Source organism: Puma concolor, chromosome E4, assembly GCF_028749965.1.
Source record: "Puma concolor isolate L17-30 chromosome E4, mPumCon1.1.hap2, whole genome shotgun sequence".
Classification (NCBI taxonomy): Eukaryota; Metazoa; Chordata; class Mammalia; order Carnivora; family Felidae; genus Puma; species Puma concolor.
In genome coordinates, this window is record NC_141683.1 from 38,341,447 (window position 1) to 38,359,094 (window position 17,648).

A 17,648-nucleotide genomic window follows, 5' to 3' on the forward strand; every position below is an offset into this window, starting at 1 on the left:
TTTTAAGAGCAGATGGAGTGGTAGAGAGAAAACCAACCAAAATGAGAAGTTCCTCAGCAGATGAGGAAGGATGTCCCATGGCTTCATCCAGGGATTATGAGAAGTGTTGCTGCTTTATTTCATTCACCACCTACTATGTGCCAGGCATATTTTGGGAGATACACACTCAAGTCAGACATGCACCCTGGCCTCATAGAACTTCATCCATTGAATGATATGGATACATCATAAAAGCCTTAGTGTTCATCCACAGCTCCACGGGGTCGCAGCCCTCCAAGCTGGTATCCACATGCACCCATCTGTTCAGCACGTTTGTAAAGTGCCTACCTGCATCCAGAAGGTAGAGCCTGAGAGATGAAAGACCCGGTTCCTGCGCTTAAGGATTTCACAGAGTATTGAAGGCAGCGGAATGGCTCAGAAGGGGAAGCAGTGAACAGAAACACCACATACACTTACATCCCTGTGTGATAAGTACAGCGATCAGGATCTGGGGCTGTACTAAGAGGATGTAAGGCTCTATAACACCGAGGAGCAGTGACACAACGGAAGGATCCGTGGCTTCCAGGTCTAGGCAGGCCACTTGCCTACAGCCTGAGACAAAACATAATACACCTCACCCAATGGTCAAGATCAACTGGAGATAAAGGGAGTAAACTGCAAAGGACCATTCAAATGTTAATAAAGGAATTTGCTTGAAGACAGAGCCATTTCCATCCTTAGCAATATCGATGCACTGGCTTATTTGGATAAAAGATGTATTCCTCCCGTCCCTTGTGCACATTAGGGTGGTTTCTTTGCCTGGTACCTTGATTTCTTTTCTACTAAGGACAGGCTAACCTCAACTAGATCCCCTCTGTCCTGTGTTCTGGAGCCTGGACCACTTGGCGAGAGCCGAGCAGAGGCCCCCAGTCCTGAGCAGGGACCAGAAGTAGATGCTAAAGCTGTTAACTTCAGGACTCAGCTACACAGAGACCGACAGCTTGTTCCCAGCATGGAATTCTCCCCACACCAAATCCTAGCTGGGAGGGGAGACTGGGCTGGAGAGCTTCCAAGTTTGATTGCAGGGCTTTGGGCATGTTGCATTTGTTCCGGCAAGGGAATTATAACTGGAACGCAATACAATCAAATGTGCTAGAAAACACTCCAACTTCTGCTGGCTTGTGAATGCCTTTCTCACGAATATAAAAACTCTCAGACATTTTTAGAAACTTTAAAAAATCATTCTGTTATTTTTGCCTTGAATACGGTAAAGTCATGATTTTTAGTCAATGTTTTTATTTTTAGATTAACACCTGACTAAATAGAATCATGTTAATTTAATACTCTATGCAATAACACTCGTAAAAAGGAACAGATGCCAATTTCCCCATTTAACAAATGATGTGAGGTGTTAAATTGTTTTAAAATAACTGCCTAAAAATGATTTGTCGATAAATAAATTTTGAAATAACATTTTGTGTTATGTTGGGGAGCCATATGAATATTAAGACAGACCAAAATTTCACTACATGTTGAATAATGGCAATAAAAACTATTTTTATTACCTACTATTAGAATTCTTGAGTTTTCCCCGGAGTTATTTTGATACATTTTAGTGCATGGCAAGAAAAGAGGAGGCTTTAAGGTTGCTATTTGCAAACATGTCTCAGAAAATAAAGCACACAGACATGGAGAGCATTTTCATCAAATGAAAAGTCAAATTAGATATATTGCCACTATCCATATTTTAACATTACTTTTTAAGGTATTAGAGAATCTTGGTTGCTGTGGAAGAATTTTAATCAAAGGAAAATAACAAGGATCTGAGTAAAGAGCGTCCTTAGGCTAATTTACAGAGTTGTTGTCATTTATGTGCAGTCATTAACTTCTTGCATATTAACACTAATGTTCCATAAACACTTTGTTTAAGCAATTCTTCATTGTGAAATTAAATAAATGCTATCTGACCAAGTATAAAACAAATTATAAATTTTGTGTCAATGTGTGAGGCTTGATTAGATCCTCAGTTCAAAGAAATGAAACTGCAAAAATCACTTGTTGGGCATGGTTAGGGAAAATTGAATATGGACTGGCTATTAGATGATATTAAGGAATTACTGTTAATGTTGCTGGGAGCAATAGTATTGTGCTGGAGTCACGCAGGAAACTTCCCTTATTCCTTTGCTATGCAGAGCGAAGTATTCAGGGGTGAAATGTCATCCTGCCTGGGATTTATTTGAAAATACTTCACCAAAAAATAGATTAAAGCAAATATGGCAAAATGTTAATAACTACTAAGCCTTGGTGACAGGCATATGGGGGATTCTTACACCTTTCGCTATCCCTTTCTTCTGTTTGTAAATTTTCATAATAGGATTTTTAAAAACTCCGCGAAGTAAAATAAAATCTAATCACCAAGGGTTCCAAGCCCCCACTGGCGCCCTCTAGTGGCTGGTGGTGTTGAGCTGAGGGGACCAGGGCCGCCCTGCGGGGCCTTGAGCGTGCTCTACGCGTCCTGCCCAACTGTGACCGCCGCTACCACACGCTCACAAGGAGTCTCTCAAACTGTTTTGTTCTTTTATTTGTTCTTTTTTTTTTTTTAATGTTTGTTTTTGAGAGAGACAGGGCACGAGTGGGGGAGGGGCAGGGACAGAGAGGGAGACACAGAACCCCAGGCTGGGCTGTCAGCACAGAGCCGGAGGTGGGCCTCAAACTCAGGAACTGTGTGATCATGACCTGAGCTGAAGTCCGATGCTCAACCCACTGAGCCACCCAGGCGCCCCTGTTCTTTTATTTGTTCTTATTGGGGATTTAAATATAGGAATTGAGTCAGAGACCATTACTCTCTTTTCATGACTTGAATCCAGAGGAGCGATTGGAATCCACTGCAGGACAACCGGTGTCTGAAGCTGGTGGGTTCTGTCTTGACCAAGGTGGGTAGGGAAGGCTTTCACGGACGGCCCGTTACTTCACCTTAAAAAAGAATAGGACGTTGAGATGCCTGGATGGCTCAGTCGGTTGGGCATCTGACTCTCGGTTTCTGCTCTGGTCATGATCTCATGTTTTCTGGGTTCAAGCCCTGCATCAGGCTCTGTGCTGACAGCAGGCAGCCTGCTTGGGATTCTCTCTCTCTCCCTCTCTCTGCCCCTCCCCCCCTCAAAATAAATAAACAAACATTAAAAAGAAGCACACAGCATTGAAAGTCTCAGATCTTCTTTTTCTTTGGGGAGGATAGGGACATGTAAGGTGGTGGGAAAGGAGGAAAACAGTAGATATTCTCTTAACTGACCTCCTCTGAATTATCTCCTCCACAATCAGGTTGACCCTGACACTCCCTTCCCTCAGAAAAAACACCCTGACCCACATCCCGTGTATCCAGAAAGCTCACAGCTAGTCGATCCTATTCTAACTCTCCCCGCCCCTCCCAACTGAGTTGTCTGCTCACCAAGGGTCACTTCTGCTTGTTCCAAACTTGTTTGTGCCCATTATTCTTATTGGTATGGTTAAACTACACACAGGCCAATAAAACTGAAGTGTGGATCTCCCGTCAGACAATCCACACATGTCACAAAATAATGAACACAGCTTGGCAATTGAATGAACTTTTTCCTACGTCTTAACATAAAATATGTAAGATGTTTGAGGTATATATTTTTATTTAGGTGATTTTCTTTTTTTTTTAAGTTTATTTTATTTATTTTGAGAAAGAGAGTGTGAGCAGGGGGAGGGGCAGAGAGAGAGGAGAGAGAATCCCAAGCAGGTTCCACACTCAGTATGGAACCCCCATGCAGGGCTCGAACCCACAAACCATGAGATCATGACCTGAGCTGAAATCAAGAATTGGACTGCTTAACCGACTGAGCCACCCCAGTGCCCCTATTTAAGTGGTTTTCAACTGCCACCAATTATGTAATGAGACAACTCCTTCATCTTGACAGTGTTCGATAAGGGGTTTTCCACCATCTTATGATTTTCTGTCCAGACTTGAATGAAAATAATCCCAAACCAGATGATTAAAAAAGTTTTTTTCTACTGAGCTTGGTCAGGGAATATATGGATTTTTTTCCCTGTTGACTTATCTCCTGGCATTTTATTTAGACTAACATTAAGATCCACTTGCATTTTCTGAGCATGCACTGATAGTTGGGGACAGACACTTCCTCCACCATCCCACCACACCCCACTTCAGCCCTGGGTATGTGGGGAAGCTACTAGACTTTCCAGACACCGGAGCACCACATGTCCATTATAAAGGTCTAACCATGTTAGAAATGGAAAGACACCAAATGAAGCCTGTAGGGAGGCTCTTCTAGAACTTTCACTTGGTTCTTTGAGGCTAGTTAGGGGTTTAAGCATCACTTTCCTTGAGGACAGCCAAAGAGCACGTGTGACCAGATACAGAAGGTGCCCTGGAATCAGAGACCTGGGCTCTCAGAGCAGTGAGTAGGAAGGCCTTGAAGCTCTACCTCCGGAAGGAGCTGCGAGGTGTTGGCTACATCCTACATGATGACACTCTGGGGTGGGGCAAGGGTAGCCTACTTCTGATCCCAGCCACCTTAGACCCTCATGCCAATTCCAAGGTAAGAGATGTGTCAGACCACAGGGAGGTGGAGACATGGCCCTTGGGTCTGTCCCATCATAGCCCAGCACTCAAGGACTCAGGGGCAGAGACTATGCCTACAGGAACAACCTCACTGGCTGCAGTTTAAGGTGTAAGAATGAGGCCCTCTCTGAGCCTCCGTTTATGCATTTCACTAGCTGAGGACAGTGGACCTATTGGCCTTTGTGGTCCCTTTCAGCTCTGCCTGACCATGGGGCTGTGACCCATCAGCAGTGGTGAAACCAGCCAGTTACAGCAAAGAATGGACGTCACCCAACAAGTCCCACATTACCCAGGGTGAGGGGGTGAGTAGGACATCCTTGAATTGGGGGTGAGAACCCAGGTCTTGGCAAAAAGGGCAACTCTTCCCCTTCCGGACAGATGGGGCCGGGGTCTGTCTGCCAAAACCCTGAATCTCTGCGAGGCAGGGAAGGGGACGCTGCAGCGGACTTTCGACTTTCGCAAGGGAGAAAGGGGGGCCCGCTGCGGCTCCAAGCCCTGACCCTGAGCCGTGTGGCTGGTGGCAGAGTGTGGGCCAGAGGGGTTGCTGCATCTTACAGGGCTGTCTTGGGACGGGGCCACCTCTTGGGCCCCTTGTCGAGGGCAGGTGGGGAGGTTCCAGGACTCGGACCCGGTCACCGGCCTATCATGCCCTCCCGCAGGTGTTCTCGGCTCCCGGGCAGGGTAGGGCACGGGTCAGTCCTCTTTGGGCGCCCGGAACTCGGGCAGGCTCCAGGTCCGGAGCGGCGGCGGCGTGTCCCGCTCCACGTCCTCCGAGATGGTCCGGATGTCGCTGGTGAAGGGAGAGATGCGCGCGCGGGTCTTGAAGGTGGCCAGCGCCAGGTTGCCGCGGGGCCGCAGGCTCCACTGGCGCGTCAGCTTGCGGGCCTCCTCCTCCTGCTTCATTCTGTCCAGGACCTCCTGCAGCACCGAGCGGAAGAGCTGGGACACCTCCCGCACCTCGGGCTCCTGCTCGGCTAGCAGCTGCCGGAACCTGCGGGCAGAGCGGACAGGGCTGTGCGTGAGTCGCGAGGCGTGGCCCGTGGCAGGTGGCTGGGGGGGGGGGGTGGGGGGGGGTCTAACCCCGGGGGCTTCCCGTGCACGCCCAGGGGCCAGTTCCCGGTTCAGCCACTTCCCCGCTTCTGACGTCAATCAGAAACCACCCCACCTCCCCCACTGCTCCAGCCTATCCTGAGTTCAGCTCCCCGCTCGGCTATTTCTGGCTTCTGTGGGCCTCAGCTTCCTCATCTGTAAACTGGGGTCATCAACCCTTCTGTGGGGTTTAAAGAGCTACCATAGGTGAAGATCCTGACATTAACCTCAGGTTCTTGGTGCCAGAGTATTAAGGGTAGTCCACTTCCGTGTTAGCATGGCCCGGCCTTACCAATGTGAGGCTTTCTGGCTAACCTCTCCCACCCTTCTCTGCCCCCTGGCCAGAGCGATCTCTCCCAAATGTGTATCTGATGATGGCACTGGCCTGCGATACTCTATAGTAGCTCCACGCTACCCACTGGGTGAGGTTTTCCTCTGCCTCAAATGTCTTTGCTTAGAGCTCAAAATGAATAACAGTTATTAGCGAGTCCATTTAACATCTGGTTTCCTCCACCACCTTGAGAATCAGGACCTCTCAAACTTTTCAGCAGTGAGACAGGAAATGTGAGCGGACAATCATGAACACATGTGTGTCCCCAGCCTCCACCTCACTTAGGAGGTTTGGTTTACCAGCCTGAATTCTGTCAGCAACCCCCCTGCTCCCCCCCCCCCCGCCACGACTCACCCCACCCCTTTCCCCAGGTGCTTCTGGAAGTAGGTACATTTGGCGGGGGAGGGGGGGTTCCTTGGTACAGAACAAGAGAAACGGGAGAGGGTAAGAATTCTCATCCTGGAGGAAGAAAGGGGGCCGGGGGTGGAAAAGACTACAAAATCCAAAGGAGTGTAGCTAGGACGGAAGAAGAAGGAGTTTTAAGGAGAATTTTCAAGAAAAAAAAAGGTGTACAATAGATGTTTGTGTTGGTTAAAGAGACGGGGGACTAAAGATGTGGGGAGACTAAGTGGGGTGTTCAGATGCTTTCCTGTGGATCTGTATTCCTTTACGAGTGCTTGGGGAAGTGCAGCTAAAGAACTTGAGTGACTTTGGAAATTATTGTTGATTGTTGGAACCACAGTTCTTCCACATCACATCAATCCAACTAGGACCGGGCCATGTGGGTCCAAGCTTTAGCAAGGTTACATTTATATTCATGAGCATTGTGGTACCCACGCTCTAAATCTCTAAATGTTCAGTGCCCCAGGCCTCCGGATGCTGTACAAACACGCATGCACACGCACGCACATGCACACACACAACACAAGCCCACGCACACATGCACTCACGCGTGCGTGCACAGCCCCCTTAGGCAAGCTAATATGAAAGCTGGCTTGAAATAGGATAATTGAAAACTCAATTTTGGAGAGATTACCTGGAAAGCCTTTCTAAGAAGGTAACATAGAAGATGAACTGATGAAGGAGGAAGAGCCGGCTACGTTAAAATCCAGGGCAAATGTAAGCCAGGCGGGGAGAACAGAAAGCGCCAAGGCCCGGGGTTCTCTCCCGTCAAAACTCCTGTGCCTCCGGGAGCTGCCTCCTGCCTCCTTCTGAACCCCCAGCTCTGGGCTGGGATCTTTCAGGGTTGGCCTCCTGCCTTGCTCCTCTTAACAGGTAACTGGGTCATCTGGGTGCCCCGGCTCCCGGTCCAGTGGCCTCAGGCCACCGCCACGGCAGCCACACCCCTGGAGCCCACAGTGCAATGGCTGGGCCCGGTGCTAGCGGCAGGGGTTACCTGAGGATGGCGGGCCCGCAGTAGGACGGGTGGATCTTGGCACAGACGTCCTCCAGCTGCAGCCGCTCGCCAGGGCTGAGGTCGTAGGTGGGCCGGGGTGTGCTGGCCAGCCAGCTGTAGTCCACCCCGGTGCAGATCTTCCTGACCGCGTTGCTGCGCTCCCATTGCTGCCTCTCCGCCTCTCGCATCTGTCCCGCCAGCTCCATCATGAGCGTGTCCAGCACCATCTCAGCCGGCCTCCGGGATGACGGCCGCGGGGGGCCTTCATTCCACCGAAGCCATGGGATGAGGGACATGGCCCCCCCAGGCCCTGCCGAGACAGGGCAGGAGTGCGTCTTCCTTGGACCCCTCTGTCAGTTAAGGTGGGGAGAACAAGGGGGAGGGAGGACAGCTGGGACCCCAGCGAGAGAAGACCTGCTCCGCCCTCACAGCTGGGTGGCCTCAAGTAAGTTGCTTAACCTCTCTGAGCAATCATTTCTAATTCTGTAAGACAAGATCGGGCTGTCGTGAGAAGCAGTCGTGAATAAACTCGGGCCTCTCTGCACACCACGTACAAGTAGTCTCACGTTATAACGATCCCTAATGCACGCAGATGGCTGAGCCCAGAGACACTGCCCTCCTGAATCTCTGCTAATTCCAAACAAAGAAGGAAATATACTGTGTATGGCTGAGCACAGTCTTATCCCTATGATTTAAGGGGGAAAAATACACACCTACATCTTATGTTAACCTGACAGGAAAACACCCTGAGTTTCTTAATGCCCCAACCTGTTGCTGAAGGAAGCTTGGAACTGTATGGGGTTGACATCACCCTGCAAAAGACACAACTTACCATTCATTTATTCAGAAGCCTTAATCAGGTACTGTGTGCACACCTGTGGGAGGAACACAAGCAAGAAAGCATGTCGGGGACCCTGCTTTCCAGCAGATATCAATAGAAAGAGGTAAACGTGACTGATGAAGCATAGCATCAGTATTGATGGGGAGCAGAAGGAGTGACTCTGGGTGATGACAGGGGTCATGGAAAGCTTGTGGACGAGAGCAGGGTGAAGAGGGAATGCGGGCTTCAGACACATGGACTGATGGAGAAGGTGTCCCAGGTGGCGAACCCAGCCCTGATACAAGGAGTGTTGGGTGCAGAAGCAGAGACCCTAACTCATATATCCACAAGGTCTTGTGCAATACAGGTTTGGTGACTGACTGACTAGATGAATAGATGGATGGATGGATGGATGGATGGATGGATGGATGGATGAGTGAGTGGATGGATGGATGGATGGATGGATGGATGAGTGGATGGATGGATGGGTGGACGGATGGATGGGTGGGTGGGTAGGTGGATGGGTGGACGGATGGATGGGTGGGTGGGTGGATGGATGGATACATGATTGGATGGATACATGAACTGCCATCTCAGACACACCCCAATGCCTGTCAGAGGTGGGTTTGTTCCTCTGATAGCAGTGAAGGTGAGGGCCATTCCTGGGCCCAAATCTGAAGTGGGTCTTTAAGATGCCCCAGCTGCCTTTTCTATGACCTTCCCCCTCTGGGGAACCCTCTGTTCCATGCACCAATGGTCTTCTTCCTGCCCAGACCCCCCAGAGGCCGAGGAAAGTGATTTGATGAACTCAGCCTCAACAACATGGCCATGAGGCATGGACACACATACATTTTTAGAAAGCCCTCCCACCACCCTTCAGAGAAATGAATTGTTAATGCTGGAGAATCAGACACAAAGAGGAAAAGTATTATGGGGTAACAATAGCCTTCTGGGGTGGCACAAAATCAAACCTCTTCTTTATTCATGAATAATCCCTAGCAACCATTATATCTAGGAAATTAAAAACCTTCATCTTCCACTCAGCCTAAGTCTATCACGAGTGGGGGCCTCAGATTACACCCTGATCCCTTCCTGGGAGGTTGGGAGAGAAGGACAGACCATGAGACCCTGTCCTTGGGGTCTGGACAGTTAGGATCTTTTCTTCTCCACCCTTAACTGCTTCGTGTGTTCAGAATAATTGAGGCTGGGTTGTAGTGTGGGGAAATGGGTTTGGGGGGGGAGGTGGGCTATGTTCTGTCCTGAGAGCCGTGAGCACCAGGATCCTCTGTCCAAGGCCAAGGGATCTGACTGAATCAGGCAAAAGGACACCTTGTAACTGTGTTTGTGTTTTCAAAAGTGCATGGGTCAGGTTGATGCTTAATATCAAAAGAGTGAATGGTGTCTTCATGGTGCCTCATGAAGGGCACCCCAACTAGAGATGGACGAACAGTCCCGTAGGTGCTGCCGAAGATGCTGGCCACCCACAGCTCCATACTCTCTCTCCAGCGTCCCTCCCTCCTCTGCCTGGGGACTTAGCTCTAGGGTCAGCAACTCTTCTGACACGCGTTTCCTGATGTGACCACTTTCCAGCTGGTACCCTGAAAGCATCCTGTACAGACATTTTTCATAGCACCAGGAACACTTAATGGAGTGTGACAATATACCTTCCACCACCCCCCTGCTCTGTGTTACATGGGGGCAAGGACTGTGCCTTAATCATCCTTCCATGCCTGGTGCTGGGTAGTACTGCGAATGAATGAGTGAATAAATGCATGCACAAAGGAATGAATGATTAAAGAATGCATGCATGCGTGATGGTGAAAGAGCAAGTCCCCACAGACCTGACCTTCCCCAAGTGAGGGGGCATTTGTCAGCGGCCACGTGGAGGACAGTCTCCTCTGGCCCCCATGGCACCACACTCTCCTGTCACTCAGAGATCCCTCCTAAGAATGAGACACTGGCTGAGCTGTGGGGTCAGAGGTCATGTGGGGACCCCCTGATGGAATAGTTTCCTCTCTGCCACATGGAGCCTCACCCAATGATGCTTCCAAACCTGGCCCTGGCCCTCCTTCCCCAGGAAGACTTCCTTGGTTGACCTCCCTAAACCCCTGCACCCCAACATCCCCGCCCCCCCTCCCCGCTATCACCAGTTCATCCTGCACCTGCACCTGCACCTGAATGCTGGGCACCCCTCCCTGGAAGATGATTGGAGGAGAAAGAGACTGGTGAGGCTCAAGGCAGAGGGATGTGACGCCCTTGAATGGTCTCTTAGTGTAACATGCCACATACACCCTCCCTCCCACAACCCCCCCCCCCCCGCCACACCCCTGCCGACTGGTTAGCACATGTCCCAACTCACCTGAGGCTGCCCAGCCCAGCCCACTGACCTCTCCTCCCTGTGGAAATAACCTTTCCTTGGCTTCCATTAGACCACAACCCTGGGTCTACATCCTGCCTCCATCTGCCTCCTGGGACTCCCTCTCAGAGCCCTTATGGGCACCCCTCCCCTGGCCTTCCTTGGGTTGTTGCTGTTCCCTGGCGCTCCATCTCAGGCTGTCCATCTCATTTCAACTGGCCTCATCCGTTCACACGTCTCCACTGACAGTGGAGATAGTTCCCAAATCAAAATCCATACGCCAGTTGTCTCTTCAACCTGAGGTCAGGGTGACCAGATGCTTCCTGACACCTCCCCCTGCAGGTTCCACTCACACCGTAACCCACTTCCCTCCCCACTGGCTGCTGCTTCTCCGTAGCCCCTGCTTGCCAGTGGGCATCACCTCATCCCTTTGCCTCATCTGTCAAGTCCTGCATCCAATTTCTTTTGATTCTCTCAAATTTAAATATTACAATTCTCCTAAGTCTGTCCGCTCTCTCTCCCTCCTTTAGTTCAGGCCTTGCCCATCTGCCAGATATATTACAGCTGCTGCCTCCTAGCTGGCAACCCAGGGCTGGTCCTTCTGAGCCAATCTCCACTCCATTTTCCTTTAATTGTGGTTAAAAAAAAAAAAAAAAGACAAATAACATAGGGGCATCTGGGTGGCTCGGTTGCTTAAGTGTCTGACTCTGGCTCAGGTCACGATCTCACGGCTTGTGGGTTTGAGCCCCACGTTGGGCTCTGTGCTGACAGCTCAGAGCCTGGAGCCTGTTTTGGATTCAGTGTCTCCCTCTCTGCCCCTCCCCTGCTCATATTCTGTCTCTCTCTCTCAAAAATAAACATTAAAAAATAATTTAAAAAAAGCAAATGACATAACATTTACCACCTGAAACATTTTTAAGTGTACGGAGTGTGAACTGTAAGCACATTGCTACACAACAGATCTCTGGCACCGGTCCAGACCGAGTGAGAAACCAGGTCCTGGGTATCATCCTACCCAGTACCCAGCAGGGGTCTGGCCTATGGCGAGTGTCCATAAGTAAATGGAGTACAGTACTTACTTGGATTAATCCCAGAGTGATGGATGGGGTTGCCTTGTGGTGCTTTAGTCCTTGTTCTCTCTCTCTCTCTCTCTCTCTCTCTCTCTCCCCCCACAGGCCCCCCACCCTGCCCCCTTGGGAGCCCCTTCCTACTCCAAAACTTCTCATCCTTCCTAAGACCTATTCTGAGGGACTCACCTTAGGGTCAAGCATTGCCCCCTCAAAGAGCCTTTTTTCTTCTTAGCCTGGATTTGACCTGAGCTGGAAGGAGGCAGCAGGAGAAGGAAGGGCCCAGCCTGGAGGGCCTTCCTGTGGCAGAGGGAGCACAGAAAGGGAGGATTGGGAGGCACTGAAGACTTTCCTCTCCACCCCAAACTGGTCACCAGAACGCAGCAGCAAGGCCACTCCAGGCCCGGCCAGGGCACCACGCATTTGCTAGGGGACTCGGGCAGTATCGCAGATGGAACCTCACATTCATGCATCTAAATATCCGTAAGTTACAAATTGGGCTAACGAACTATTAAATAAAATATGTTTTGCTTCCTTGTCAACCGTACCTTCATAACAACTTGGAGGCTCAGATTCAAACTGAGAAATCTTGGACTCCCAAGAGGGCTCTGCTAGAACACGGAGGTGTGGGTTGAGCCGGCTCTGGCTCCCAGCCTGACTCCTACTCTTCTCACCCCCTGAGGGGCCTGGCAAAGGTGTGGGGACACCCCAGCCTTCACGTCCAAGGCCCATCGGCACGCCTACCAACAACCACTTCTTTGCCACTTCCGCAGACCTGGGATTGTTTACACTGGTGGTGTGGCTCACCCTGAGGGGACGGGGCCCTAGAGGGGACTTGCTCACGTTCTGGAAGTAGGCTGGGGACTGTCTGGCCAGGGAGTCCCGGGTCTCAGAATTTAAGGCCTGATCTGGAGGGAAGTGACCTCAAGATGTGCACGTCTTCCTAACCCCGAGACTCCTTGCTCCAGGTGGGTGAGGCCAGAAAAAGGCCAAAATGCGGCCTAAAGTACAACCCCGGGTGGAGTCCCTTTCCCCTGGTTTCAAGGCTGTGCCCCTGACCCCAGCTGGCCTCTCAAGACAGGTGCTCACCCCACGGCAGATGGCAGGGGATGGGCGGGGTGACCTCACCCAGGTCCTGGGTTCTGTGGGCTCTCAGCGTCTCTGGTCCAGATGGTGGGGGCCCCTGAGGGCAGGGGGCAGGTTCTGAATCTTCCCCCCTCCCCACCCCCCATGCTCCTCCCCCAGCCCTCACTGGGGCCGGAGATTTTGACAGAGACCAGGTTTCTGCCGGAGCTGTTTCTGTCTCTGGTGCCAGCTGCTGTCCCGGAAGGCTCTTCAGCAGCTCTGATTAGGTTCTTAAAAGGGCAAAGGAGGGAAAGAGGGATAGATGCAGGGACAGCCAGGACAGAGAGTCAGGCTGGCTACCCAGATGCCAGAGGTCATTGGCTTAGCTCACAGCATCCCCAGGACCTGACCCACGGCCGAGCCCCCATGTGAGTCTGTGTTGTGACTTTGTGTTGTGACTGGGGAAGAACGTGATGGCCAAATGTGGTATGACAAAGACACCCAGAGGGTTCATCAGAACGGCAAAAGTCGTCTTCTCCGGGCACTTTGCACAATGTGGATTTGACTCCTCCCTACCCCCCAAATCTGGATTAACCCCCCTCCCTCTGTGGCAAAGCCAAATTCCTCAGTATAAGCTTCAGGTCCCCTCACACTCCCGCTCACCGCCAGGCCTCGCCAGCACCATGGTGACTCCAGAACCTTCCCACCATGAATACCTGCTTCCCAGTCAACGGCACCTACAACCTGCCTCTGATGCGCAAACATTGATTGAATCCTTGTTTAAAACAGGACTTTGGGGGAAATTTGAATATGAACTGGAGGTTAGGGAATGAGTGTTGATTTTCTTAGGTATAAAAGTGGTGTTATGGTTGTAGGGGAGTGTGGACAAATTGCCCAACTTAGGAGGCCATGTTGATGTGCCCATGGCTGAAGTGTCCTGATGTCTGCAATGTCCTCCCTTCCAGTTCCTGAGAAAAATGTCACCTATATATGTGTGCACACACACACAGACAGGGCAACTATGGCAAAGTAGTGACGGTCCATCTTCTAGGGGATTTTATGTGTGTTTACTGCATTAGTCTTTCAATTTTCCTGCATCTTGGAGCATATTCACAATTTAAAAGTTGGGGGAAAACTCTAGTTCAAAACTCACTTTCTGTAGGAAGCCTTCCCAATTCGTTCTACCCGGTGGGCTCGACTTCTCCTCAGCCCCTCTGCCTGCTTTCTGTCAGATTTGTTGAAGCGCTGCAGGGTTTCTCCACGGAGGGGCGTGGGCGCAGCAGTGGGGAGCCGCGGTCTGCGGTGTGGACACCGAGGCCCAGGCCGGTCTCTGACCCATGAGGCCCCGCACACACAGGTGGGAGTGTGCAGGGGGCCTGCACTGTGCCTGCTTCGGGGCTCCATCAGGGAGCGCCCGTTCAGGAGGGGAAGGAAAACAGGGAGAGGGGCAAGGGGCAAGGACCTTACCGCGGAGGGGCGCGCCCGGTGGCGGTGTAGCCCCCTGTCCGCGAGGGCACTGCTGTAACCCGGCGGAACAGCTCGATGGAGGGCGTACCCGCCTGCCCTCCGGTGATGGGGTGATCGCCAGCTCAGATGAAGCAGGCCGGGGTTGGGGGCCGGGGTTGGGGGCTCTCGCGGAGACAGCCCCAGTTCCTATGCCTTTTCCTCCCTGCCAGAGGCTTCCTGTGTCCAAGTCCCCTTCACTGCTCCCAGCCTCAGTCTCCCTGTCTGTAAGATGGGGTAGTACCAGTACCTACTCCACGGTACTGTGAAGAGCAAAAAAGGATGTTCACGTAAGTGCTTTATAAATTAACAAGAGACATCGAGGTTTATGGATTCAGGTAGGAAAAAAAAAAAAACATCTCTACTTTCACTAACTTTAACTGAAATGTGGGATTTCTGTCAGTTATGAATGCAGGCCACCACCGGCCAGAGCTGTATGGGTGACTTTATCTCCAGCAGGGATCACAGGTATTTTCCTAACACTTGAAAGCTGTCATTCTTAAAATATGGCTTATGTTTATCACTACTGTGAAATCGTGATATTAACCCTGCCACTACATTTTATTCTTTTTTTTAAAAATTTTTTTTTTTTTTTTTTCAACGTTTATTTATTTTTGGGACAGAGAGAGACAGAGCATGAATGGGGGAGGGGCAGAGAGAGAGGGAGACACAGCATCGGAAACAGGCTCCAGGCTCTGAGCCATCAGCCCAGAGCCCGACGCGGGGCTCGAACTCACGGACCGCAAGATCGTGACCTGGCTGAAGTCGGACGCTTAACCGACTGCGCCACCCAGGCGCCCCTACATTTTATTCTTTTACATGTTGATAGAGAGGCACATATATTACCATATCTTAAACTGATTTAAAAAAATATATATATATTTATTTATATATATATAAATAACTACATTTCAGTATAGCTGGTTTCTTTCCTAATACTATGGACTTAATTTTATGCATTTAGAAACATTTTGCTAAGAATATGTCCAAAGCCTTTACAGATTTCCAAAAGGGTCTGTCTGTACCATAAAAACTAAAGGATTCCGTCCGTGGTTTTGGTGCAAGCTTGACTCCAACCTTGTTCCTGGCCTTGTCCTAACCCTGAATTCTGGTCATGACATTGGGAGAGCTGAGCCCCCTGGATGAAGGGAAAGCTCGGGCGGGGGAGTCTCAGTTCACCCCCACCAGCAGGAAAGTCCTCCCATGCTCTCTCTGCCTTTTGGCATCACTCAGCTAAGCCCTCTCCCTTTCATTCTCTGCTTTTCCCTCTCCTCCCTCCCTTCCCCTTCATTACCCTTTCCACCCCCACACTCTCTGAGCTCCTCCTTCAGCCTATTTTTGAACATCCCTGAGGATAATCTTTTCCACGGCTCCCTGGGAGACACTACCACCAGCTGTGGCTCGTTAGATAGTCTAGAAAAACCATCCCCATGCTCAAGGGCAAGAGGAGGGGTCTGGTTCCAGAGGAGATCGGGGATGTCTCTGGTGGGAACATTCAGGGGTGTGCCCTTGGAGTTGGGAGCCAGCCTCCGATACCCAGGCAGCAGGCATGAGAGCTTCACCTGCTTCTGGTGAGATCAGGCCACCAGCCCCCTGGCCAACCAGGGAGGGGCCGTGCAGTCCTGGCCAGGAAGCAGCTGTCTCAGTACAAAGGGAGCCACGCCCAGGCCCCTCCTCCGATGCAGGGCTCCAACAGCTGAACAGGGTGTCTGCTGCTCAGGGCGGGGGCTGCCTCGCATGTCCCCCAGGCCCATGGGCATGGAGCGGTAGTTCGCTGGGCTGTCCCAAATCGCCCACTGCTTCACAGAGCAGGCAGGATGGCCCTGCTGAAGCCAGACCCTCTATCTGGGCGGAGGCCTCGAAGCAGGTGCAGAGAGTAAATGCTCCCCGCTGTGACCTTCCTTCCAGCCCTGTTTTTGCCAAGGCCCACGGCCAACTTCACAGATTACAAACTGACCTTATTTCTTTTTGGCATCATAGAAAAATAACCTGGAATCCACCAAGCCAGGTGTGACTTGGGCTGACTTGCTGATCTGTGGGCTTCCGTTCACCTGACAAACACCTGCTCATCTCTTAAGACTCACCTCCAGGGTGGGCCCCCTGCAGCCTGCCCCTCACCGACCCCCACTGAGGTAAACTGGGTGCCTGCTGGTGCCGGCATGAGGGCCTATCATATCATGGCATCAGTGACAAATACATTTCCCACCTTTTTGATTGTTTTTTTCTCTCTCCCCCGGCTAGCTATGAGCTCTGTGGAGAGCAAGAGCTATATCTCTTGTATCTGTTGGCATGTGAGGCAATTCATAAGTGGTTCCTGGATGAATGAATGAATGGCAGTGAGTCCTCCTTGTTCTGAGGCACACGTGCAACCAGGAGGGGTCAAATGCTCAGGTACTACTGACCACGGTCATGGAGGAGGTGGTCCTCCATGGAGGAGGAGCTCCACCGACTTCGTGGGTACTCAAGTCGCAGTTCTCAAACCGAAGAGAGAAATCTCTGGCGGGTTTCCCCTTTCTTCCCCCTGACTGGGTCCTCCCCAGCAAAGCAGGAGAGAAAATGCTGGGGCTTGCAGAGCAGATGAACCTATGGCTTCCCACGGGACAGGCCACGGCCCTAAAGATACTGTGGAATCCACCGACCCTTGTGGAACAGATTAGGACCGATGAGGCCTCCCTGAGGCCATCTGGACCCTGGACTCAGACTGCTCTGTAGGCTGTCCCCAACCTGCTGCAACCCTGAAGCCACCCCTCCCAGCTCTCAGCCTCTGCTCTCATGTCTAAAAGGTTTCGGGACCGGGTTCCTGCTTCCAGACTTCAGGTGGGGAAACCACAGTCTCCTGGGGAGACCAACCTCTTACCTGGTGTTTTGAGGTCACCCTCTCCGGAGGTGAAAGTTCTGGTGGGGGGGCCTTTCTGCTTCCCAGCCTGGGAGAAGAGAGTGTCCAGGGGAGGGTGGGGTGGAGGGAAGACTATATTCTAAACGTCTTCTTCTTTCTCTTCTGCTGCTGCCTGCTACCTCATGCTCTTCCCTCTTTCTGTCTCTCGTAAGTTGTGCTGAGAGAGAAAACAACCCTGACAGAGGAGGGATCCAGCCCGGGCTGGTGTTAGTGGAGCATGTGTGTGTGTGTGTGTGTGTGTGTGTGTGTGTGTGTGTGTGTCTCAGGAGGCTGGAACCACAGCTCCTCCTCCTGAACCTCAGAGGCGGGCCAACCCCTGATCTGCGTTGCCATGGCGACCCACCTAAGCCTCTTTCACCTGGAGCTGTATTATCCATAGAGGGAGCCCGCCTGACCTGCCACAGATGCCAGGGAAGACCCAGGTGGTGACAGGGCACCTGTGTCCAGATGGCATTCCTTACTGCGCTCTGGCTGGCACATCTGCTGGGGACAGATGATTCCATCTTGGTGAAGCTCCCCTCTTCCCACGTGCTGCCCTCCACC

At 51.4% G+C, this 17,648-nt stretch overlaps 1 protein-coding gene across 7 annotated transcripts; it reads right to left on the minus strand.

Moving 5' to 3' along the window:
• Positions 1–2,542: 2,542 nt before the first annotated feature.
• On the minus strand, positions 2,543–17,365 carry RD3 (RD3 regulator of GUCY2D). 7 transcript variants are annotated; one of them, XM_086694730.1, is made up of 5 exons: positions 17,067–17,365; positions 10,065–10,161; positions 8,231–8,273; positions 7,399–7,708; positions 2,543–5,573 (listed from the first exon to the last, which is right to left on the minus strand). In XM_086694730.1, the coding sequence occupies exons 3-5, from the start codon at positions 8,235–8,237 to the stop codon at positions 5,276–5,278; spliced, it is 615 nt and encodes a 204-aa protein (XP_086550856.1). In that variant the 5' UTR covers positions 8,238–8,273; positions 10,065–10,161; positions 17,067–17,365; the 3' UTR covers positions 2,543–5,275. The 7 variants fall into 7 exon arrangements, with proteins under 7 accessions (XP_086550856.1, XP_086550852.1, XP_086550853.1 ...); XM_086694726.1 differs by having other exon boundaries at positions 7,399–7,748; XM_086694727.1 differs by lacking the exon at positions 17,067–17,365 and adding an exon at positions 12,770–12,844 and having other exon boundaries at positions 7,399–7,748.
• Between the last annotated feature and the right edge of the window lie 283 nt (positions 17,366–17,648).

What these genes read in the sequence shown, in the direction of transcription:
- RD3 (XM_025921222.2), bottom strand. An exon ending in TGCGGGCCCGCCATCCTCAG is followed by an intron (nt 5,574 to 7,398) that starts GTAACCCCTGCC and finishes CTCTGCCCGCAG; the next exon opens with GTTCCGGCAGCTGCTAGCCG.